The sequence below is a fragment of the Saccopteryx leptura genome, chromosome 2 (assembly GCF_036850995.1).
Source record: "Saccopteryx leptura isolate mSacLep1 chromosome 2, mSacLep1_pri_phased_curated, whole genome shotgun sequence".
NCBI classification, from domain to species: domain Eukaryota; kingdom Metazoa; phylum Chordata; class Mammalia; order Chiroptera; family Emballonuridae; genus Saccopteryx; species Saccopteryx leptura.
The window spans coordinates 330853812-330879399 of record NC_089504.1 but is presented as its reverse complement, the minus strand read 5'-3'; the positions used below and the strand labels follow the sequence as shown (position 1 = coordinate 330879399).

Here is a 25588-nt window from a genome sequence, read left to right as displayed (position 1 = left end):
TACAAAAAAAAAAAAAAAAAAGAAGCTAAAAATCAATCATTTAAGCTTCTATCTCAAGAAACTAAAATAAACAAACCAAACACAAAGAAATGACAAGAAGCAATAAAGAAACAAACGTATATCAAGGAAATAGAAAACTTACCATAACAGTAGAAAAAAACCAACAAAGCTAAAGTTTGTTTTTTAAAAAATAAATAAAACCAATAAACTCCTAGCGAACTGATTAAGAAAAGAGAAAACACACAAAGAGGACATCAGAACAGGTCCCAAGACATCTAAGAAATCATGAAAGGACAGAAAATACAACTTATTTCTAGCAAGCTTGACAACTTATATGAAATGGACAAATTCCTTAAGATAAAAATTAACCAGAATTGACAAAATAAGCCTAATCCAAATAATCCCATATAAAAGAATAGGAACCCATTATTAAATCCTTAAGATAGACTCTTCCAAATATTTGAAGCAGAAATATCAATTTTACCAAAACTATTCCAGAGAGTAGAAAATGAGAGAACAATTTTCAATAATTTTTAGGCCCACATAATATTGACATTAAAACCCAACTAGAGCACCACATGAAAGGAAATTGACAACCTCTCTCTTGAACATAGATGTAAAAATCCTATACAATATATTAATGAACTAAATCCAGGGATTAGCATATAAAAAGCACAAAACATCATAACCAAGTGGAGTTTATTTCAGGAGTATGAGTGGTTTGACATTTGAAAATGATTTGTTTGGCCCTGGCCAGTTGGTTCAGTGGTAGAGCATCAGCCCATTGTGTGGATGCCCTGGGTTTGATTCCCAGTCAGGGTACACAGGAGAAGTGCCCATCTGCTTCTCCACTCCTCCTTCTCTCTCTCTCTTCTCTCTCTCTCCCTCCCACGGCTATGGCTTGCCTTAATTGGTTCAAACGAGTTGTCCTCAGGCGCTGAAAAGGCTTCAGTGGCCTCCACCTCAAGTGCTAAAAAAAGTGGCTCACGCACCTGACCAGGCAGTGGCGCATTGGATAGAACGTCGGACTGGGATGCGGAAGACCCAGGTTCGAGACCCTGAGGTCGCCAGCTTGAGCGAGGGCTCATCTGGTTTGAGCAAAAGCCCACCAGCTTGAACCCAAGGTCGCTGGCTCAAGCAAGGGGTTACTTGGTCTGCTGAAGGCCCTCGGTCAAGGCACATTGAAAAAAAAAAAAAGGCCCTGGCCGTTTGGCTCAGCGGTAGAGCGTCGGCCTGGCGTGCGGGGGGACCCGGGTTCGATTCCCGGCCAGGGCACATAGGAGAAGCTCCCATTTGCTTCTCCATCCCCCCACTCCTTCCTCTCTGTCTCTCTCTTCCCCTCCTGCAGCCAAGGCTCCATTGGAGCAAAGATGGCCCGGGCGCTGGGGATGGCTCCTTGGCCTATGCCCCAGGCACTAGAGTGGCTCTGGTTGCTGCAGAGCGACGCCCCGGAGGGGCAGAGCATCGCCCCCTGGTGGGCGTGCTGGGTGGATCCCAGTCGGGCGCATGCGGGAGTCTGTCTGACTGTCTATCCCCGTTTCCAGCTTCAGAAAAATACAAAAAAAAAAAAAAAGGCTCACGCAACTGGAGCAACAGCCCCAGATGGGCAGAGCATAACCCCAGTGAGCTTGTCGAGTGGATCCTAGTTGGGGTGCATGTGGGAGTCTGTCTCTCTGCCTCCCCTTCTCTCACTAAAATAAAAAAAACATTTTTTTAACAATGCATTTGCTTGAGTAGGCAGTAGCACGGTGGAAAGAGTGTCGAACTGGGATGTGGAGGACCCAGGTTTGAAGCCACAAGGTCACCAGCTTGAGCACAGCTCATCTGGCTTCAGCATGGGCTCACCAGCTTGAATGTGAGGTCGTTAGCTTGAGCGTGCAATCATAGACATGACCCCATAGTCACTGGCTTGAGCCCAAGGTCATTGGCTTGAAGTCTAAGGTCGCTGTCTTGAGCAAGGGGTCACTCACTCTGCTGTAGCTCCCCAGTCAAGGAACATACGAGAAAGCAGTCAATGAACAACTAAGTAGGCTAGGGAGCCGCAACAAAGAATTGATACTTCTCATCTCTCTCCCTTCCTGCCTGTCTATACCTATTTGTCCCTCTCTCTCTGACTCTCTCTGTCTCTGTCACCATAAAAAAAAAAAATTACGTATTCATCAGTCACTAGAAAAAAAATCAAATGATGATTATGATAGATGCAGTAAAGGGCATTTGATAACATCCAATATTTCTTTGTGATTTAAAAAATTATAGCAAGCTAGAAATAGAAGGAAATTTCTTTCTTTCTTTTTCTTTTTTTGGGGGTATTTTTCTGAAATGAGAAGCAGGGAGGCAGAGAAACAGACTCCAGCATGCACCTGACCGGGATCCACCCCGCAAGCCCACTAGGGGGCAATGCTCTGCCCACCTTGTACATTGCTTCTTGCAACCAGAGCCATTCTAGTGCCTGAGGCGAAGGCCATGGAGCCATTCTCAGCACTAGAAGGGAATTTTTTTTTTCTTGTGACAGAGACAGAGAGAGGGACAGACAGGAAAGGAGAGAGATGAGAAGCATCAATTCTTCCTTGTGGCTCCTTAGTTGTTCATTGATTGTTTTCTCACATGTGCCCTGACCAGGGGGCCACAGCAAACAGAGTGACCCCTTGCTCAAGCCAGCGTCCTTGGGTTCAAGCTGGTGAGCCTTGTTCAAACCAGATGAGCCTGTGCTCAAGCTAGTGACCTCGGGGCCTCAAACCTGGGTCCTCCGTGTCCCACTTCCATGCCCCATCCACTACACCACTGCCTGATCAGGCTAGAAAGAAATTTCTTTAATCTGATCAAGAATAGCCACAAAAAGCCTTCAGTAAACATCACGCTGAACGATGAATTATTGAAGGCTTTCTAAAATCAAGAATGAGACAAGGATGTTCATTTTCACCACTTCTCAACATTTTTTCAGAGGTCTTAGAACAGTAAGTAAAGAAAAATACAGAGCATAAAATTTTTAAAGAAAAAAATAAAACTCTTTGCAGATGACATGATAAGGTAGATTGAAAAAGCCACCAGATCCACAAACATTGAGATTAATAAGTACCTTTAGCAAGGTCACTGGATACAGAATCTCTATATACTATCATCAATGATCAAATAAAGAATGAAAAATGTAGAAGATGCCATTAACAAGACATTTAAAAAATTCAACACCTAAAAAGACATCTTAAAGATATATACAACTTCTACAACTGAAAACTATAGATTAAAAGAGATTAAAGAAGATATAAATAAATGGAGGAATAATGATCATGAATTGTCAATTATCACTGTATTAATCTATAGCTTAATATAATTCCAAGCAAAATCTCAGAAAATTATTGGTGGTGGGGGATATTAACAAGCCATTTAAAAAATTTATGTGAAAATGCATAGAGCAAGAAGAGTCAAGGTGAGTCTAGAAGGAGAATAACAAACCTGTAGCACTTATACTACCATTTACCAACATTTTGTATAAAGTTATAGTTATTAAGACAGAATTATATTGGCACAAGAATAAACAAATAGACCAATGGAACAGAGAACCCAGAAACATACGGTCACCTTACTTATTACAAAGGGGACAGCTGAAGAACAGTGAGGAAAGAATGATCTCTTTAATAAATGGTGCTGAGTCACTTAGTTATCAATATTGAAACAAAAATTGATTTTGTAAGTAAATCAGAAAAAATCAGGAACTGCATTATTCCATACGTAGGTGGGACATAAAAGTGAAACTAAGAGACATTGATAAGAGTGTGGTGGTTACGGGGGGAGGGGGGAGAGAGAGAGGGAAAGGGGGAGGGGGAGGGGCACAAAGAAAACTAGATAGAAGGTGACAGAGGACAATCTGACTTTGGGTGATGGGTATGCAACATAAGTGAACGACAAGATAACCTGGAGTTGTTATCTTTGAATATATGTATCCTGATTTATTGATGTCGCCCCATTAAAAATAAAATTATTAAAATACTTTTAAAAAATTAATTTTGACTTCTCTCTCACCTCATACACAAAAATTAATTCCTGTCTGACCTGTGGTGGTGCAGTGGATAAAGCGTCAACCTGGAATGCTGAGGTCACCGGCTCAAATCCCTGGACTTGCTGGTCAAGGCACATACAAAAGCAACTACCATGAGTAGATGCTTCCCTCTTCCTTCTCTCCCTCTCTTCCTCTCTCTTTCTCTCTCTCTCTCTTCTCTCTAAAAATCAATAAATAAAATCTAAAAAAAATAAATCCATTCCTGATGAATTGGAGATTTTTTTTTGTATTTTTCTGAAGCTGGAAACGGGGAGGCAGTCAGGCAGACTCCCGCATGCACCCGACCAGGATCCACCTGGCACGCCCACCAGGGGGCGATGCTCTGCCCATCCGGGGCATCGCTTTCTACCAGAGCCATTCTAGCGCCTGAGGCAGAGGCCACAGAGCCATCCTCAGCGCCCCGGCCATCTTTGCTCCAATGGAGCCTCGATGCGGGAGGGGAAGAGAGAGACAGAGAGGAAGGAGAGGGGGAGGGGTGGAGAAGCAGATGGGTGCTTCTCCTGTGTGCCCTGGCCGGGAATCGAACCCGGGACTTCCGCACGCCAGGCCGACGCTCTACCACTGAGCCAACCAGCCAGGGCCGATGAATTGGAGATTTAAATGTGGATTTAGATGAACTATATATCTAAATGTGAAAAATAAACTAAATTTTTATTAGTTTTATAAGAAAAGAAAGAAACTTGGGGTAGACAAATATTAATCAAACAGGACACAGAAAACATTAAACATGAAGACAAGAATTGATAAACCAAACTTCATTAAAATTAAGAACTTTTGTTTATCAAAAGACACTATATTAAGAGAGTGAAAAGGCAAGCCAAAGAATGAGAGATGATATTTGCAACACAACTATAGAACAAAGGATTCACATCAGAATATGTAAAGAATTCCTATAAATCAATAGGAGAAAATCATGTAAGCTACACAAAAGGACTTTTCACAAAAGAGATGATCCAAATGGCCAGCAATCATATGAGTAGGCGCTCATTATACTTCAGAGAAAGGCAAACTAAAACTGATACCACTCCACAACCACCAGAATGGCTAAAATGAAAAAGACAGTACCAAGTGTTCATAATGGTGTGAAGCAATCAGAACTCACAACTACTGCTGGTGGGAGTGTAAACTGGTACAAGCCATTTAGGAAACTGTATGGCAATATCAATTCAAGCTAAACATATGCTTAACTTATGACCCAATAATTCAACTACAGGCATATTCCCAATAGAAATGTGTTCTTGAAAAGACATGTAAAAAAATGTTTGTAACCTCACTGTTCATAATAACCCCAAGTGGAACAACTCAAATATGTATCAACAACAAAAAGGGTAAATAAATGGTAGTATATTCACCAATGGAGTATTTTACAGCAATTAAAACTGCAACAAAGTGGATACATCTCATCAACACAATGCTGAGAGAAAGGCACCAGGAACAGCCCTGGCCGGATAGCTTGGTTGGCTAGAGGTTGCTGGTTCAATCCCTGGACAGGGCACATACAGCAACAGATCGATGTTTCTGTCTCCCTCTCTCTCTCCCTTCCCCTCTCTCTAAAATCAATAAAATAAACATTAAAAGAGAGAGAGAGAGAGAGAGAGAGAGAGAGAGAGAAAGTCACCAGGAACAAGATAGAGTATAATTCCATTTACAGTTTGAAACAGACAAAACTAATGTACAGCAGCAATTTTCAACTAGTGAGCCACAAGAATTTCTAAGACATGCAGTACCTATTTCCCCTTACACTGTCAAATTAAAGAATGGCAACAGCCAACCCACCAATAGCCATCCAATGTGAATCAATCAAAGTTAGACCTATTTTTTTGTCAGGTCAGCAAAAAATATATTTTTTTGGGTGTGCTACAGAATTTCAGTAATTAGTTTATGTGTGCCATGAGATGAAAAGGTTTGAAAATCGCTGATCTTTGGGATTAGAAGTTAGTAAAGTAGCTACCCCTTGGGGATAAGGTAATGATGGGAGGGGGCCATAGCAGTACTTTCGGGATAGTTGGCAAGGTTTCGTTTCCTGAAATGGGTACCAATGGCATGCATTTGATTTAATTTGAAAATTCACTGATCTGTACTTGCCTATTTTTCCGTTATATCTTATGCTTCAAAAAATGTTTACATTAGTCTGACCAGGCGGTGGCGCAGTGGATAGAGCGTTGGATTGGGATGTGGAAGGACTCAGGTTTGAGACCCCGAGGTCGTCAGCTTGAGCGCGGATTCATCTGGTTTGAGCAAAGCTCACCAAATTGGACCCAAGGTCACTGGCTTGAGCAAGGGGTTACTTGGTCTGCTGAAGGCCCACAGTCAAGGCACATATGAGAAAGCAATCAATGAACAACTAAGGTATCGCAACGAAAAACTGATGATTGATGCTTCTCATCTCTCTCCGTTTCTGTTTGTCTGTCCCTATCTGTCCCTCTCTCTGACTCTCTCTCTGTCTCTGTAAAAAAAAAAAAAAAGTTTACATTAAAAAATGATAATCACAAGTGTTTGAAACACTGAATATATAAAGTTTCATGATTTCATAGTGATATTTAAAAGAGACAGAGAGAGAGAAACAATAGAAATGGAAATACTACATTGTTCACCACTGGAAGCAGTGAAGGAACCATCCCCTTATTCTACAACCTATTAAACGGAAAGTATTAAATAATTTTCTTGCCTTTCCTGTATGAACTGCATTTCAGGGTCATATGGTTGATGAGAAAGAGTTCTTCACAGAAGAATTATCACTAATGAATGTGGGAGGAATACTGAAATCATGAAACTCAATTTTGCAAGCCATTATATAATAATCAACTCAGGCAATGATCATTAGTGGGTGAAACTACTAGATGAATTTGGTAGAGCACTTTACAACTAGGCTGACACCCCCTAAGCCCCATAACTAATATTGGAGTCCCCAGATGGGTCCCCAGGCCTATGTGCCTCCTGGTGTGACACCCTAGGAAGGACACAGGGGCCCAAGATTCTATATTTCTAACAAGTTCCCAAGTGACACCTATGCTGGGGATCATTAGACCACATTTTGAGTAGCAAGTGTGTCAAATACTTCAGCAAAGGAAACAAAAAGGGGGAGGAAGATGCAAGAAGTATGACATATCCTCAGAATTGTTTACAGTATGCTTGCCAAATGTCTAACCTGAATTTAATGAAGTCATTAACACTAATTTCCAGGTTTGGGGACTTGTAAGGGACAGAAGAACAAATCACACTAAGAGGAGGCAAACACGCAAATCTTGAATGAACTGGTCTATAAGAAGTGACTGAGTTCTGCAGGAAAGCAAGGACTTGAAAAGACACACAAACCAAAAACTGGGCAAGGGAGCCGTTTGGATCTTGACTTGAACAAACTGTCATGGAAAGACAGGAGGAAAAAAAGGAAAGAAAAAACAACATGAGCAAAACAAACAAATAACAAAAAAGGAAAAACAAAGAAAGACAGGACAATCTGAAGATGGACTGGGTATTAAATAATACCAAAAAATTGTTAATTTTGTTAGGTGATAAAAATATTGCAGCTATATAAGAAAACATCCACACACATCAGAAATGTGTACTGAAGTATTTAGGGGTGAAAAGACTGATGTTTGGGACTTATTTTAAAACAATGCTTCTGAAACATTAATGTATCACCCAAGTATCCTGTTAAAATGCAGCTTCCACTTCAGTGGGTCAAGGAGCGGGGCTGAGATCATAGTCTAACAAGCTCCTCAGTGATGCTACGCCACTGGTCCCCAGACCAAATTTAGAGTGGCATGGTTTTAAAATGCTTTGGCAAAAGAAACAAAAAGGACGTTGAAATAAACGCAGCAAGTGTAGCACACACTTAGTAACAGTGTCATCAGTATGATGTGTATATTAGGTTCATTATTGTTTCTTTACTTTTGCACATGCTTAAAATTTTGTTATTAAAAACCAACCTTCCAGTCAGAGAAGACCAGTACCATATGATTTCACTCATACATGGAATTAATTGACAAAATGAACTAAGAAACAAAATAGGGACAAACTCGTACACAGAGAACAAGCTGAGAGTTGCTGGGGCGGGGTGGGGGGGTGGGGGGGTGGGGTGGAGCTGGGTGAGGGATGTGAAGGGATAAAGCAAAAAGAAAAATACTAATTTATGGACATGAACAACAGTGTGGTGATTGCCGGGGGCGGGGGAGGTAGAGGAGGGTCTAGGGCAGTGGTGGTCAACCTGGTCCCTACTGCCCACTAGTGGGCGTTCCAGCTTTCATGGTGGGCGGTAGCAGAGCAACCAGAGTATAACTAAAAAGATAGATTTAATTATAATAAGTTGTTTTATAAAGATTTATTCGGCCAAACTTAGCGAAAATCCAACACAAAGTACTTGGTAAGTAATTATTATTATATGCTTTAACTTGCTGTAACTCTGCTTTATAAATTTTATAAAGTAAAGTTACTTCCCTACTTTATAAATCACCGTTACTGTGGAACCAGTGGACGGTTAGAAAATTTCACTACTAACAGAGATACAAAAGTGGGCGGTAGGTATAAAAAGGCTGACTACCCCTGCTCTAGGGGGTTTAAATGGTGATGGATGGAGACTTGACTTGGGGGGAGAACACACAATACAGAGTCAGCGATTGTAGAATTGGGCACCTGAAACCTGTATACAGTAGTTATGTTAACTAGTGTCACCCTAATAAATTCAATTAAAACAAAACAAAACAAAACAAAAAACAAAAAACCCCAACCTTCTAAAGGCCCAAGGAGGAGGCGGAGTGTGAGCGGGCTGGGTGGAGGGCAGCACCTGCTCGCTCAGCCCCAGCCCCCGCCCTGAGCCGGCACAGGTGGGCTCCTGCCCTTATTCTCTCCCTCTGGACCTCCGCCTTACCCACAGTGATTTGTGGTGACTCACAAGACATGCAACACCCTAAAATAAAACTTGTTTTAAAATAATGGGGCAGGTGGAATTTAAAAAAGAAAAAGGACAGAAGGAAAAGAATCATTAGAAAAAGAAAGAGGAAAAGGAGGGCCACCATCAAACCGGGAAGGCTGCTGAGAGCTGACCTGTGTGTCAGCGGGAGCCGGCACCTTCTACGCCGGCCGCACACTTGTCTCTGAACACAGCGTGGGCACACAGCAGGCACTTCTTAAATTATTTGTTGAATAAGTGCACAAATAAGTGAACTTTCTGGAAGCCAGAAAAAGGATGAAAACAGTCAGTTATGTCATTCACAGTCTCCACAAAATTGGGGGGAAAACCCAAAAACTCTTCTGGTGAAAGAAAATAATAGAAAACCAGAAAAAAAAATTTCCCTGAGGGTTCTCTTAGCAAGAATGTTGAATAAATTGGGACAGGGCAGAGTTAAAAAGAGAGAGAGAGAGAGAGAGGGAGAGAAAAGAAAGACTCTGAATGAACAAACCTGCACTCAAAGTTCTCCAGAGCGGTTACTGGAGTCCTCCCTGCCAGGGCCGGAAGTATGATGCAGACAGTGGAACCGCCACAAGCTCATCCCCATTTGGGGCCATGTGTCCCTTTGCAAATTTGATGAGAGCATCAGAACCCTCCCCAACACCCTCCAGGGCACATCTGCACAAATCTTAGCCTCCCAATTGCTTTGCTTTGAGACTGTCTCCTGACTTCTTCATCCTCACCATGGACCTCCTCCCAGAAGCCTTCCTGACCTCCAGAGCCCGCCTGGCCTGGCCACACTGCACCCCCACAAGCTTTTTCTCACCATCTGAAACCGCCCTACTTATCCCCAAGGGCGAAGACTGGGTGCCGTGGCAGAGCCTGATACAGTGGTCTACCCGGGTTAGGTGTTGGATGCGTGAAAGGCACTCACAGACCCCCTGTGGCTACCGTGTACCCTCCAGGGCTCCAGATCAAGACCTCAAGTGGGAAAGGGGAAGCACTGTCCTCTATGCACACAAAATTTAGATAAAAGTGTCCACAGAGAACTTGGACTCAGGCTCCTCGGCCTGTTTCATGCCGAGCCCTGTGTTGTTTGGTCAGCTGGGCTGGGTAAGAGTGAATGTCAGCACACTGACAGGTGAGAACTCTGTATTGTCTGTGTAACTTAGACATAACTTCAAACCCCTGAGATAAGTCTAGTGTCTTCATCGGGCATTCGTGGCACCTCCCTGCCCAGCCCAGTGCCTCCTCTGCTAGGTCTGCTCCTGGTCACGTCCAGCTCCTCTCACCCCACTCCCTGATCACCACCTGCACACTTTCTGCCTCTGGGCCTTTGCACACACAGGCCCATGCTCCACATGCCTCCCTCACCACTCTCCCACCTCTGCTGCAAACTTGGGGGCCTTGCTCAGGCCCCTCCTGCCCCAGGGAGCGAATCCAGATTCCTGGCCACAGTAGCTCACAGGCCCCTGAGCCCCCTCAGCCTGTGGTGTCTCTGGCTCTGACTAAATCCTGTCTGGGTCAAAGTGATCTATGATTAAGTCTGTCTCCCCCAAACCGTGATCTGCTCTGAGTCATCCACAATAACCCCCACCATGGCCAAGCACAGCTCAGCACAGGGCCTCTTCATCCCGGAAGAGGTGTCCTGGAAATGTCAGAGTGGGCCAGATTCCTGTTCCTTACCCCACGCATCCCCCCTCCATTTCTGCTTGTTCAGCCGAGGGACGCTGGTGCAGGATCCCTGAGGGCTGGCAGGGGAGCAGAGAGACAATCCCAGCTGCCCTCTCGGGCCACCTGCTGTCTTCCAGGCACCACGCTGTGTGCTGAGGCTCGGAGAGGCTGAGTGATTGCTCCTGGTCCACGGCTGACTGAAATATTTGTGTCTGGGGGGGGCCAGGTCTGCTTCATTCTAAAGCCTTATTGAAAGCTTGAGGGATTGGTGATCAGAGAGCAGGGTCACAAATAACCCCCAGGACCTGGGCACGGCTCCCTTGTGCTAGCAGCTCACTGAGATGGGGCAGGGCTCTGGTTGGGAGGACTGGTAAGTAGGTCAGCGAGAACCTGTGTGGAGCGGGGCCTGTATGTGCTCAGCTTTCCCAGCCACCAGCCGCCAGCCCCTCCGTGCCTGGGGTCTGCCCAGGGGTGAGTCTCCTTGCTGGAGCAGACTCCCTCCAAGCCCCCTGACATTGTTTGCTTAGCCTGTCCCTAGATTGGGTAACCCTTCCCTTCCCACTTCCCACTGAGACTCAGAAAAAATAGCACCAGTCCCAGAGGAAGACAGTCCTGAGTTCAAATCCTGACTTTGTCACAGTTGCTGAAGGACCTTGAGTTTGTCACCACCCCTCAGGTCCCCCACCCCCACCCCGTGATGCGCGCCGTGCAGATGTGACACTGAGCTGGGGCTCCGTGCCTGGGTGCGGATGTTAGAGTTACGACCACAAGGGAGGGCCTAGCATTCTGACAGCCTCGCCTTCCGTCTCTAGCCCCCCTCACAGACTGTCAGACACGAGAGCCCAGCTGAACCAGCGTCTGTCACCACACTACCCACAGGGCTGCCTCCCCACGCTGTTCCCAGCCACAGGGGCCCGCTGAGTCAGACTAAGACCCTCCCTCCATCCTGTCAGCCACCCTGCCTGCCCCCCCAGCCCCTTCTCTCCCCCACCACACTGGGCACTTTAAACACGTACTCACAGCACTGTTTCCGCTGCAGCAAACTGAGGCCCAGGGGCATGGTTTGCCCAAATTTATACAAGGAGCCAGCTGAAGAGCTGGGACTAGACTCGGGTGTCCTGACACCCACTCGGAGCACCCAGGTAGGCCTTGGGGGAGAGAGGTTACCCCTCGGAGATGTCCGCAGAGCGCCTATCCGGTGGAGCGGCTCACCCCTCGGGCCATCCACCTTGTTACCCCCACGGGAGCCTCAGTGTCTCAGTACCAAATCTGTCGCCTGAGCCCCCAGCCCTCCCAAACCTTCGGTTTCCCTAACAATGGCCAACAGGTCCTGAGCACAGACTGCAAGCCAGGCCCTGTGCTAAGCCGTTGCCAGTGGTCTAACTTTCCTCCCATTTCTCACGAGTGCCTCCTCCTTCTCACACTCACCTGCCCCAGCACCCCCGGACTGGACCAGGCAGCACCGTCCTCGCTGGCTGGCCTCTCTGCCGCCCCTTTCTCCGGGACGCCATCTTCCACACAACAGGCAGGTCTCCCCGTCACTACCCCGCTCAGCAGCACCGTGGCTTCCCGCTGCCCCAGGGCGAAGTCCAAGCTCCCTCAGCCTCCCGCTCTGGACCTCTCCATCCTGGCCGCCCACATGCCCCATACACACCCTTCCGGGAAACTCCCTAGACACTGGGGGAGACTCTGGGTTCCCATATGACCTCCACTCCCCACCTGGATTGCCCACAGATACTGCGCGTCTTTGACATTTTACTCTGCCTAAAATGCCCCTTCCCCCTTCCCCATGTGTGAGACCTGAGGCATTGGGGGGGGGGGGTCTGCCCCAGAGGTCTCTGTGTGTGCATGTGCACACCTGCCTTTTGTTCACACCAAGGCCCCAGGACAGGGATGCACCCCCACCCCAAGGCCCACTATGTCCTCCTTGTCAGAGTGGACAGCTTTCTGCTCCCATTCAAACCTCACCTGCATCTTCCTAAACACACTCCTCACAACCCATGCCTTTGTCCATATCGTTTTTCTTGCACAGAAAGCCCTCCTCCGAGTACTTGCTAAAGATCTCCCCCATCCTCAGGGCCACTTGAGCTCCCCAGCCCCAACGACCAAGGATTCCTACCAAACACTTGTACACAGGTCTGGGGTTGTGCCCCAGGCACAGCCAGGTCTGAGGCCCTCTGACCCCCCACCTGGGCCTGACTGGACCCCAGGCCTCAGTCCAAAGTGGAGCGACAGGGGGCGGGCCCTGGGCTCGGGCTCCTTCACCACTGCAAGGTTTTGCAGGCTGATAGCAGAGTTCCCTTCTCGACATGAGGGGATGTAGACGCAACCTCATAACCCAGGAGGAAAAGAGAGCGACTGTGGTCACAGAATGAGTCATGGATGAAGGCTGACCTGGGGCCAGCAGGCCACTGGGGACAAGAGTGAGCTGAGGCTGGGGGGGAGGGCAGCTGCAGGGGTGCCGTGTCTGTGTATCTGCGCCCGACTCGAATCCTCCCCTCAGTTATCTCGTTTGTGCCCAGGGATGAGAAGTGGACACCCCCAGAGTGGGTGGCCTGGGGAGAGTAGGTCAAGGTCAGGCCGGGAGCAATCTGGATTCTCTGTAGCCTCGGGAGGTCCCGCCAGGCACAGGACTCAGGGCCTGGGGTCTGGGCTCACAGTCTGAAAAGGTTCTTCCCACCCTCGCCGGCACCTTGTCACTCTGACTTTCCCCAATCCTCAAGACTCAGTTTCATGTGCTCCTGGAAGCTGTTAGTCTATCCAGTCTCAGGACCCGAGTTTGCAGAACTGTCAGTTTCATTTCTCCCGCTCAACTTTTGTAGCTGCTGGGACCCTGCTCCCACATCCTTCCCCATGACTTAGCCAGGTCATGCCCTAAGTAATCTCATGGCAAGCCCGTTTCTTGCTCTGCTGTCCATCAGCATGGGGAGTGCCTGGCCTCAGAAGGGATTTGATAAATGTCATCTGGATTAACCTATCTGAAAAAGGTGTGCTCGGGTGATGGCCAGTCTTCCAGAGGCCACAGGAGACAAATAAGCAGAAGCCAAGAGTGACATCGAGGTTAGTGTCCCAGGCCATGGGGTACTCTAGGGCTGGGAGACAGGGTAGAGGCCTGGGCTGGACCCTCATTTTTACTAATACTTGCTGTAACCCTGGACAGTCACTGCCCATCTGGGCCTCAGTCAACTCCTCCACACTGGGAGACTGTGAACCCAGATCTACGCATCTTCTATGAAGCCACCAGCTATAAAAGGAGACCCTCTCCACATACCTTATGCAACTGAAAATAAAAGTAAGTTTAAACCATAAAATAAGGAACAGAAAGTTTAACGAAGTTCTGACATTTCCCTGACAACTGTTTTTGTAGTATCATATATTAAAACGTATCCCAAAATATATGTGTCGCTGGTCCCCTGCCCGGGTTTGGCCTGCCTCCTGGTGATCTGGCACCACAGTGGACGCTAATCCTGAGTCCCCCACCTGGCATGGACTCGGCACTCAGACATCGCTGCTCAGGTGCTGGCCCTGGCCCATCCTTCTGGGAGAACTCACTCTGCCAGGAGTCTTCTTTTTTCAATTGATTTTGAGAGAGAGAGAGAGAGAGAGAGAGAGAGAGAGAGTGTGTGTGTGTGTGTATAAGGGGGGAAGGGGGGTTGGGGGAGGAGAGAGAGAAGCATCAACTTGTAGTTGCTTCACTTCAATTGTTTGCTGATTGCTAATCATTACTTGACCGGGGGACTCAAGTCAAGCCAGTGATCTCTTGCTCAAGCCAGCAAACTTGGGCTTCAAGCCAGTGACCTTGGTATCTCACGTCAATGACCCCACGCTCAAGCCAGGGACCCTATGCTCAAGCCAAATGGCCCATGCTGAAGCCGGCAACTGGGGACCTCAGCATTCCAGGTCAATTCTCTACTTACTGCACCAGCACTGGTCAGGCTCCCGTAGGAATCTTGAAACTACTTCTGCCTGATGTCCATCTCATTCTTCTGTCAAGCTTCTGACCACAGTAGGAGACCTCAGACCTTAGCAAGCCTGCCCCGATCACCAGGCAGAACCACCCTGGCCTCACACTGGATCTGAGCAGCCTCCAAGGACTGGCTGATGTGCTCAATCCCTCCCCTCCATCCTCGTGGGAAGGTGCAGGCTCACGGCTTGGCTTGCCCTAAGTGACTTCCATGGGAGGTTTAAAGGTCAGAATGGGACCCCCAGGCAGTAGGAAGAGGAAGTGGCCCTCTCCACCACACATACAGATTCTCCAACTGGACCCCGACATCAGGAACAGTAAGCTGGCTCCCCCAGTGTATTCACCCTTTACCAGACACATGCCCCCAGTTTCTTGCCAATGCTTCTCAGAGGGTCCTCACTCTCATCAGCTGAACCCCTGGTCTATAGAAGGGTGCTCTGCTCTGGGAATGGGGGTGCACCAGCCTCCACTATGAGAACAAACTCAACACAGAACCAAGGACCTGCCCAACCTGCCCACCAGAGTGGGTGCCAGGGTAGAGGGCCCGGCTGGCTGGAGAACGACCAGGGTGGCAGAGCTCTGACCTCTGGCTCTGAGCCCATCAGACAGACAACAGAAAGACAAGGCTGTGCCGAGGGCACAGCAGCCCCTCTGGGCGGGGGCGAGGCTGACTTACTGGTCATGCAGAGCACAGTGTGGAAGAGCCACATCCTAGTTGAAGCAGAGGCAGCGGAGTGGGCCCGGCCTGCTCAGCTTCCCCTCAGCTGTGGCAGCAGGAGGCGGGGACAGTGCACACACACAGCAAGGACCCACAAGCTGACAGGCACCTTGAAGTACACACAGACACTCCCGCTTGCAAGCAGCTGGCTTCATGGCTTCCTCGGCAGTTGTGGGCCGAGTCCCGGGAGCTTAGAATCGTGTGTCACCCTGTCCATCTCCTGTATTTTCGTGGAATGGTGAGCTGAGGCCTGGAAACACAGCTGTGGATGTCCTCGGCCAGGAGCAGTATTCATCAGTTGCTGTTTATCATCCATGTGGGTCCCAGCCAGACACCTCAGCCCCACACCCAGCCAAGGTCTCCCTCCCACAGGCAGTGCCTCCACAGCCAGAGCCCTGGCCCCTGCCCCTGGCCCTGCACTCGAAGCCCTGAGGCTGCAGAGGGCCAGGTGCGGGGAGCACCCAGGGCATGCTGAGACCACTCCCTCCAGTCAGCTCTGGCTGATACCAGGAATGATTCCATAGAGCTCGAGCTACCAGAACAGCAGCAGAAGTAAAATTCCACAAATCGTTCAGCATATTGTGACCCAACCCAGCATCCCAGAGGACACAATGCCAACAGTCTACAGTCATATTTCAATAACTTCACGATTTGCCAAATTTCCTGTGTGACTGCATCCGTTGCAGAAGGAAGTTTCTCTCACACTCCTGTGTCCCAGACTGTTGGAGTGCAGAGCGGCGCTGTCCCACAGAACCCTGCGATGTCCCACATCTGCACAGTCCAGCACGGTTGCCAGTAGCTGCGGGTGGCAACCGAGCCCTTGACATGTCACCAGTGCAACCGAGGAAATGAATTTTATTTATTTATTTATTTATTGTATTTTTCTGAAGCTGGAAACGGGGAGAGACAGTCAGACAGACTCCTGCATGCGCCTGAGCGGGATCCACCGGCACGCCCACCAGAGGGCGATGCTCTGCCCCTCCGGGGCGTCGCTCTGCCGCGACCAGAGCCACCCTAGTGCCTGGGGCAGAGGCCAAGGAGCCATCCCCAGCGCCCGGGCCATCTTTGCTCCAATGGAGCCTTGGCTGCGGGAGGGGAAGAGAGAGACAGAGAGGAAGAAGGGGGGGAGGGTGGAGAAGCAAATGGGCGCTTCTCCTATGTGCCCTGGCCGGGAATCGAACCTGGGTCTCCTGCACGCCAGGCCGATGCTCTACCGCTGAGCCAACCGGCCAGGGCCTGAGGAAATGAATTTTAAATTTGAGTTTTAATTTATTTACATTAAAAAAGGAGGGTTCTGTGTCTCTCTCACAGAAGTGTCTACATATCCAGGAAGAGTAACTCTGAAGTGTTAATATGTGTTAGAACATAGAAAACAATGGGGTTGACTTAACAACTAGATGAAAATTTTATTTTGTTTCTCACATTAAAAGCTGGCTTGGCCTACATTTCATAAAGATTGATGATACTTAAAACATTTTTGCATTGTCTGTTTGGGTCTGACAATGTACCTACTAGTAAGGTAGTTCCCTGATGTTACATGGCTGTTTTACATAGATCACAATTCACCATTTGTCACACTGTGTACCACTCAACAGAGAAGTTAACACAGCTGAAAAAGTGAAGCTTCAGGTCTGACGATTTGGCTCCCAGATCACAATGAAGACCACCCTGAGCCAGTGCTCCCTTGTCAGAGACGGGAGACCTGGCCGGTCTACCCCACTCCAGGGCTCAGTGACTCTCTCCCTCCCCCCACCTGTTTGGAGAGTCAGGGGCACATCGCAGTGTCACAGGGAACTCCTCTCTCCACCACTGTCCCAGAGGGGCGAGAGAGCAGCCCCAAGCCACATAGCAGGTCAGAAGTAGGAACAGGCTGGAACCCAGGACTGTTCTGAGAAACAGGACTTCACATCTGGAATGCGAACTTCAGGACACATCAGTAAGTCAGGCAGACTTGAGGACTGGATGCTGAGCCAGGCACAGTCATTTTCTGCACCTTTGGTGATGTCTAGAATGTTGACTCATCCTGTACCCATCTAAGAGGTATTTACCCAAGCTTGTTGATACCACATGGCAGACCTCTAGTCATGAGCACATACAGGGGTCCTTCAAGCCCATCTGACAATAATTGGGTCTCCGCAAACCCAAACTTAAGGTCTCAAGGGATATGTACAAAGCTGGGCATTCAGCAAGTACATATGTACCCAAAATGAATGTGAAAATGACTTTTGAACTCATTTTACTTTAAACAAATGTCAATGGACATTCTACAAGATAAATGGACTGAACTCTTCCAAGAAAACATTAATATCCTAACCCCAATAAAACCAATGAAAAAACACTAACATCATAAAAGACAAAGAAAGGCTAAAGAATTCTTCTAGATTAAAAAAGAATAAATGTAGTGTGTGATACTGGATTGGATCCTAGACCAAGAGAAAAGAATTGTTTTAAAAAATATTATTGGTTCAGCAAAATGTAATACTTGCAATATTCCTGGAAATGGTAACCAGAAAGTCAAGTCTCTGGTTATGGCCAGAAAGATGAGGTGAATGGATTGTGGAGAGTCATACTAAGGGCATCTACTCCAGCTGGAATTTATATTCATTAAAAACGGGGTGGGCCTGACCAGGCGGTGGCACAGTGGATGGAGCATCGGACTGGGATGCAGAAGACCCAGGTTCGAGACCCCGAGGTCGCCAGCTTGAACGTGGGCTCATCTGGTTTGAGCAAAAGCCTACCAGCTTGAACCCAAGGTCGCTGCGTCCAACAAGGGGTTAGTCTGCTGAAGGCCTGTGGTCAAGGCACATATGAGAAAGCAATCAATGAACAACTAAGGTGTTGCAACGCACAATGAAAAACTAATGATTGATGCTTCTCATCTCTCTCCATTCCTGTCTGTCTGTCCCTGTCTATCCCTCTCTCTGACTCACTCTTTGTCTCTGTAAAAAAATACATACATAAATAAAAACGGGTGGGGGGGACAGACTAAACCCCATTACTGAGACAGTAGGCTACTACTGTACTGATTAGATAAAATTATACCTTTTCTGAACTTGATAACTACACTATGGTCATTATGAGAAAATGTCCTTGTTTTTAGGAAATTTGTTCACCAAAATATTTAGGGAGTAAGGGACATGACGTGTATAAGTAACTCTCAAATAGTTCATGGTTCAAAGAAAGAGGGAAAGGAGATGGGAGGAAGGGAAAGAATAAGTGATAAAATGTGTCAAAATGTCCTTTATTCTACCCTGGAAACTGTTCTATAATTTCAAAATAAAAAGTTTTAAGTTACGGGACAGAGGAGTCACGTTCAGCATGAAGTGAAAGTACTAACTGCTCTGTCTTGAGAGTGAGTCAGAAGCACTGATGTCTGTACCCACCAGGGATGTGGGCGCTCCCACAGCCCCGCCTCACGCCTCCAAAGCTCAGGAAATGTTCCTAGCCACCCACTTGCTTTTGAGTCCTCAGAGGGAATCTGGCAGAGTGAGGATGTTACTGAGACTAGAGTGAGGACTCTGGCGGAGGGTAGAGCTGGCAAAGGGGAGCCGGGGGAAGACTGAGGAGCAGCGGTCATTACTGCTGTTGACACTGTTGAAAGATCACTCGGGAGTTAGCACCGGCCTCGGGGCCAAGCGCCTTCCGTGCAAGCCCTCGTCTGGTCCTCACAGCCACCCTACTGGGTGTTCCCCATTTCACAAATGAGGATACTGGCTCCAAAAAGGTGCCTAAGTAATTTGTCCAAGGCCACCTGGGAGTAAGTGGCAGAGCTGGGACTCAAACAGGTCTATCTCCTCCAGAACCAAGACTCTGAACTACTACAAACCTAATGCCTTCAGACCCATTGGTCTAACTCCCTCTCAGCTATGGACTATTAAAAAGCAGGGACTGCCTGACCTGTGGTGGCGCAGTGGATAAAGCACTGACCTTGAACACTGAGGCTGCCAGTTCAAAACCCTGGGCTTGCCTGCTCAAGGCACATATGGGAATTGATGCTTCCTGCTCCTCACCCCTTCTCTCTCTCTCTCTCTCTCTTTCTCTCTCTCCTCTCTAAAATGAATAATAAGAAAAAAATTAGAAAGCAAGGACCTCATTCTACAAACATATACTGCGATCCTTGAATTACTGGGGCCATGAACTGTGCTCCCCATCCCCCATATTAATATGTTGAAGCCATAAACTCCAATTAGATTGTATTTGGGGATAGGGTCGTTAGGAGATATTTACCGTCATGAAGGTAGCACCCTAACACAACAGGCATAAAGAGTGAAAAGAGATCTCTCCCACCAAGTACATGCAACCAGGCCAGGCCATGTGAGGACACCATAGGAAGGTGGCTGTTTGCAAGCCAGGAAGACAGGCCTCACGGGAACCCAGCTGTGCTGCCACCCTGATCTCGGCCTTCTAGCTGCCAGGTTGTCAGAAAATAAATTTGTTGTTAAAGTCATACAGTCTATGGTATTTTGCTATGGCAGCTCAAGCTAATAAACTAGGCCACCACCCCCCAAAAATCTCCAAAATAAAACGCTGCATGGGGTGTGTGTGTGTGTGTGTGTGTGTGTGTGTGTGTGTGTGTGTGTGTGTTGGGGAAGGGGGCTTTCTTAATGGGGAGAGAGCAAGGGAGAGGTTCCTCCTGTCCTTTCATAACAGGCTGGGAGGGGCGGGTGGGGGTTGCGCTTGAGTCATGAACAAAGGGCCCAAAGGCTCAGGCTCCTTGCTGGCCCCCACATCCTTCTTGTCCAGCGTCCAGTCCTGATGCTCTTTGGGAAAGTACAGCAAAGTGCTTAGAACTTACATTAACACTAATGAAAACTGGAGATCATTCCAATCAAGCCCTTCATTTGACAGACAGGAAAACTGAGGCCCAGAGAGGTAAAGGGACTTGCCCAGTATTTTCCTGTTTGTATGTCAGACAAAATGAGTCCCAGGGCCCCAGTCCCAGCCTCAGCCACAGCCACAGCCCCCATAATACTATTTGGTCCTCTCTAAAGATATTCTACCTGACCTAGAAGCGTTGCATCCTGAGGCCCTCTGAGGACCCCTATCAGTGACAAGGGACATGTCACAGGATTAAATAGACAACAACCCCAGGAAGGGATGGGAAAGCCATGTCTTCGCTCCTGCCAGCTGTGTGGGCCGCTTGCCCACACTAACCTACACTGGTCTAGGGGGGAGGGTGACAGTGTGAGGTCACACAAGTCTTAACTACGGAAGGATCTGGTCATCCACAGGGGCCTCTAGAACAGCGCAAACAAAAACAAACAAGAACCCCAGGGCAGGTACTGACGACTTGGGCAGATTAAATACTACCCATACTCCAGAATTTTATTTATAGCCAGCAAATCCCACCTCAATGCCTCACAACAATTTGAAATAAGGCTTTTAAGCTGGCGGTTCCCTAACTGCTCTCAGGAACATCAAAGTTCTGTTAAATGTTCATAAATTTCATTTTCTAAAAATGCTACAGTACTTTTTCTTCTAAGCTTTATTTTACAAACATGTAAGAAAAGTTCTAGGTTACCAGTGGTGAGATTACACAATAACAGTCTGCCTTGAAGCAAGTATGCTACTCTTAAAACTATAAAGAACATTGTCCTTTTAGTTCTTAAAAGAAAAAACTGGTTTAACTTCTAGTTTACTTGTTATATAAAGTTTAAAAGCAAATAATTATACATCAATTTTATTTGTACAGCAACTAATTAATCGGTGAAGCCACGGTATGCTGTGAACTTGAACCTGATTGCCTGTCCGCATTTCACTGTAATGTTAAGAACGCTCCGTGCAAGCTGGAATGCTGGAACGCCGCTGCGAGGGAGAGCGAGGGAGAGCCGTTTCCTTCTGCCTCTTCGGACCACTACCACTTACAGGACCCGAGGCCGCGAGCTGGTCCAGCAGTCCCTCCTGGCCCCTGCCCACGTTCTTTCCTGCTCTCCTAGGGCAGATGCAGGCCTTTTTAACTAAGACTTTCTAGCAATCCTTATAGAGCTAGGTAAGCTTTAGTTCAAATGTGGCCAGATCACCAAAATTTGAATTTTATCGAGGTCTAATCAACAAGACTTTTTTCTTATACAAGTACACTGTATGTGTTTCTGAACAATTTTCCTCTTTTTGAACCTGGTGGTCTGGGCTAGAAGCAGACTGACCTGCAGACACAGGGGCCAGAGCTGGGTAGGTACCACAGTTCATTCATTTACATGCACTCTTTAAGTATCCCTTGTTCTGGACTGGTGTGGTAGGAGGACACACAGATAACAACCTGAAGACACCTGCTCATTAGGAGCTCACAGGCTAGCAGGGAAAACACATAATGAAACAGGAAAACGGGACTGGCCTGTAAGAGGACCTGGGGCCTCAGGGACGGAGCTGCTCCCCCAGGTGGGGTTTTACTCATTCATCACATGCCTCTGGGGTACCTGTCAGGCCCCAGCACGGTTCTAGGACTGGGGAGGCCCAGGAACAAGCCAGATGCGGCCCCTGCTCTCACGGAGCTTACAGTCTAGCACAAAGTAGGAACAGGGAAGTACAGTTCAGTGTAGAGGTGTGCTAGCTTGGAGAGTACAGAGATTTAGTATCATAACCCATCTCACTTGGCAAAGACTATGATATTTGGGGGGGGGGGGAGACAAGGAAACAGGAAAATGGACTTATTTTAAGCCATTTGGCCCCTTCTACCTGCCTTCCACTCACTGAGCAGGCAGGCGAACCGAGGCAAGCTTACGCTTCTGTTGGTCCTGTGGCCTGTCTCAGTTCCCAAGCACCTCTCACCTGAGTGCCACTCTGACCCCTAAAACAAGCGTTCTGTGTACAACATAGTCCTGAGAACTGCAGCCCAACAACTACACCTGGTGCGCAGCCAAAGAAACCGTATCTGCTCCACACAGGCAGAACCACCTGCACTCACGATGGACCTCGTGGTGTTTGTCTTCAACGTAGCACTTCCTCGGGGTTTCCAAGAGGAATTTAGATTACACTCAATTTTTATCTTACTCATGACTTTATAACCTAACCCTGGAGAGAGCTGCGTCTCCTATGTGGCAGTACCGAAGGACACAAAGCAGGGACCCATAACCTGGCTCTGGAAGTTGGGGGTAGCCTCGTGGAAGGGTCTCTAAGTCCTTGAGGATGAGAGAAAATAGAAGGCAAAGCAGGAGGAAACAGGAATAGCGAAGTGTGTCCCTGCAGGGAGAAAAGGCATTGAGCAGTCTGGAAGGCTGGTGACATCCAGATAGGCGGGGAAGCAGCAAACAGAGGGCAGGGAGGTTTGGGCCAACAGGCCAGAATGCTGCCTGAGGCTAGGTCTTGACCAGCCTGTGAGCTGGCAAAGGAGTTGGGGATTTTTTCCAAGGGCAACGATGAAGTTTTGGAAAGGGTTGAAGCAAAGAAATAACAGAATAACTTTCTTAAGAAAGTTCATCCTGAAGCACATGAAAAAGATGGCCAACATCATTAGTCATCATGGAAATTCACACAAAAAACACAAGATACCATTTTATATCAGGAAATAAGTTGCTGACCAAGATGCAGAAAAACTGGAACCTTCCTACATTGCTGGGAGGAAGTGAAGAATGATGTATCCCCTTGAGAAAATGGTCTGGCAGTTCCTCGAAAGGTTATAGAATAACAACATAACCTAGCAACTCCACTCCTAGGTATATAACCCAAGAGTAATGAAAACATGTCCACACAAAAACTTGTACATAAAAATGTTCATAGTACTATTCATAAGAGTCACAAAGCAGAAACAACCCAAATGTCCATCAACAGGTGAATGGCTAAATAAAATGAAAATGTGGTACAGCCATACAATGGAATATTATTCAGCAAAAGAAAGAAATGAAGTGCTGATACATGCTGTGACAACATGGATGAACAAATAGCCACAAAGTGTATGATTCCATTTATATGAAATGTGCAGAATAGGTAAATCCATAACAACAGAAATAGTGGTTGCCAGGGGGAAGAGGGAATGAGGAATGACTGCTAACAGGTACAAGGTTTCCTTTCAGTGATGACAATGTCTGAAGTGCACACTTTAAATAGATGAACTGTATGCTAAATAAATTATATCTCCATAAACTACTAACAATACGAGTTCATCCTGGCGACGGTGTAGATGAGGCCGAGAGCACGGAAGGGCCTGCTACAGGGATGGAGCAGAAGACAGTGCTGACCTAAGGGGAGGGATTCATGGGACTGGTTAGAGGCTGGGTGAGGGAGTTTACATCTTGTGGAAGGCTCCACAAGTTCCTGGCACCTCTCCCAAGAGGTACAATGGAAAACAGAAATGAGGTATGTAGTTATTATCAAGCAGCAAACATGTATTTAAACCCTTGTACATGTAAAGACTGAGAGGAGTACGAAAAGTGCGTGGCCCCACTGAACTGCCTGACGGGGGACTGTCCTGACTGTTCAGCCTCACTCCCAAGGAAAGGGCCTGGGCACCTGGCATGTCTAAGATACTGCGACACCTGAGTGTCTGCGTGCAGGCTGGAGAGAGAGAGAGAGAGAGGCTAAGGACAATAACCTTCAGAAATAAAATCTTTAAAGAGACATTTCTGGGTTCTGTGTGTCTGAGAATTGCCAGGCAGTAAAGGGGGTATTTTTTCCTGGTTAGACCAAAGACCCAGTTTTGACTACACATCATCACCCTTCCAGAAAGTCCTCCCTGGTCTCTAGCAGCCATAACTGTGACAAAGAGTTAAACACCACTAAGACACACTAACAAAGCCAGAGCTCTGGTACCAACCCATTTGTTTGCTGGATGGGGAAACCAAGGCCCAGGCCCATGGAGCAGAGCCAGGCGCTGGAATCCAGGTCTCTGACTCTCAGGACCTCATACTTCTAGCTCGACCAACTCCCCAAACGCTCCCCAAGAACATAGCTCTCAGCTATGTGCTTCAAAGAGCAAGAGGAGCTGAGAAGCCTCAGAACCCTGAGTCTCAACTGGCAAAGAAACCTAACCCATCTCTTTCCTAGAATTCTACTAGGCAGTTGAAACATATCATAATTAGAAGCTCTAATCTTTCTAAAGGGAGAGGAAAAAGCAGGTTAATAACAAAACAGAAACAACACAGCTTTTGCTGCAGCTCTCAGGTCTCACAGCCCTTTACTTGTTAACAATAGGGTTCTGCATTCAATCAACTATCCATGTGACCATTAATTAGCTCAGCCACAAGTAAAGATCTCTAGAATCCAGGGCTGCGCTGGGTACTGAAATGCTCCAGACACATAAAAAATTGTGACATCACAAAAGGGACAAAGCCTTTACTATCTCTAACTCTAGTTCTAGTAAATTGAAGTGAATCACTATTTTTAGCATGGAGAGGAATGCAAATATTAAATACTTCAAAATAAAATCCAACAAGAAAACAAAATAATCTACTGCCTTTTTATGGTTAAAATATTCTGAAAGGGGTTTAGAAATAAGAAAACTAAAATTTCTTTAACTTTTATCTTATTTGCCAGTTTTGAAGATGTCTTCAGGTGCCAGAACTTGGAGACAAAAAGAATGTCGATTAATTACTTCTAAAGTGATGATAATAAACAACAGAAGCCAACTAGGATAGATGGATTTTTTCCTACAGTGGCCAAAAAGCAAGTTGAACTCTATGTACAACAGACTATGCAATTAGGATCATTTAAAAATAATGAGACTCCTCTCTTTGCCTTCTTCCAAGGTATATAATATATATTTAACAGCACATAAGACACCACTTGAGCTTCCTTTGCAGCCAACAGGAAGTAATTTCATATATAAAAATTAAAAATTTTAACTTTTAAATCATTAATATTTTTTAAACATAATAGACTTAAAAATTGTTCAACCCCATGATCCCACCCCTAGCACAAAAAAATTCCACCCCAAATCCAGAAGTCACAGTTTTTTGTTCCTAAAAATCCCACAGCACTGAACTTGATCTTCACTTCAAGCTGATGGCTAACAAGAGGTCCCCAACAGAAGTCCCCGGGAGGAACGGAAGCACGACGATGCTGAGTCTCTTATCTACCTGGCAGCACGGGTGCACCTCTGAGGTCAGGTCCATGAGGTTCGGCCCCACACTAGGGTCCTGGAAGGGTGAGCTGGCAGCTTCCCTCATCTTCCCCCTTGAAGGCTGTCCAATAAGCACCTGGGAATTGACTTGTCTTGGGAAAAGGGTGCTGGTAACAGCTGTCAGGGCCAAGGCAATAGTGAGAAGTTCAGTTCTCTGCTCTTTGGATGAACTGTGTAAAACATTTCTTTTAAAAGACACAATGTTAAAAATATTAAGAAAAACGTCTACAAAATCTGGA

General features: G+C 47.0%; 2 protein-coding genes across 5 annotated transcripts in view; both read right to left on the bottom strand.

The window, feature by feature from the left end:
• Positions 1-15444, bottom strand: part of ITGAE (integrin subunit alpha E) — a 70033-nt gene extending 54589 nt beyond the window's left edge. Inside the window, exon 1 of one of the 3 annotated variants that reach the window (XM_066363432.1) lies at positions 15257-15444. In XM_066363432.1, the coding sequence (XP_066219529.1) occupies positions 15257-15290 (34 nt within the window). In that variant the 5' untranslated portion in view covers positions 15291-15444. The remainder of the gene's footprint in view (positions 1-15256) is intronic. The other 2 variants (XM_066363431.1, XM_066363429.1) reach the window with 2 other exon arrangements.
• A 1245-nt stretch (positions 15445-16689) lies between these two features.
• Positions 16690-25588, bottom strand: part of NCBP3 (nuclear cap binding subunit 3) — a 43798-nt gene continuing 34899 nt past the window's right edge. For both annotated transcript variants that reach the window (XM_066363438.1, XM_066363439.1), the window contains exon 14: positions 16690-25466. In XM_066363438.1, coding sequence (XP_066219535.1) covers positions 25358-25466 — 109 coding nt within the window. In that variant the 3' untranslated portion in view covers positions 16690-25357. The remainder of the gene's footprint in view (positions 25467-25588) is intronic.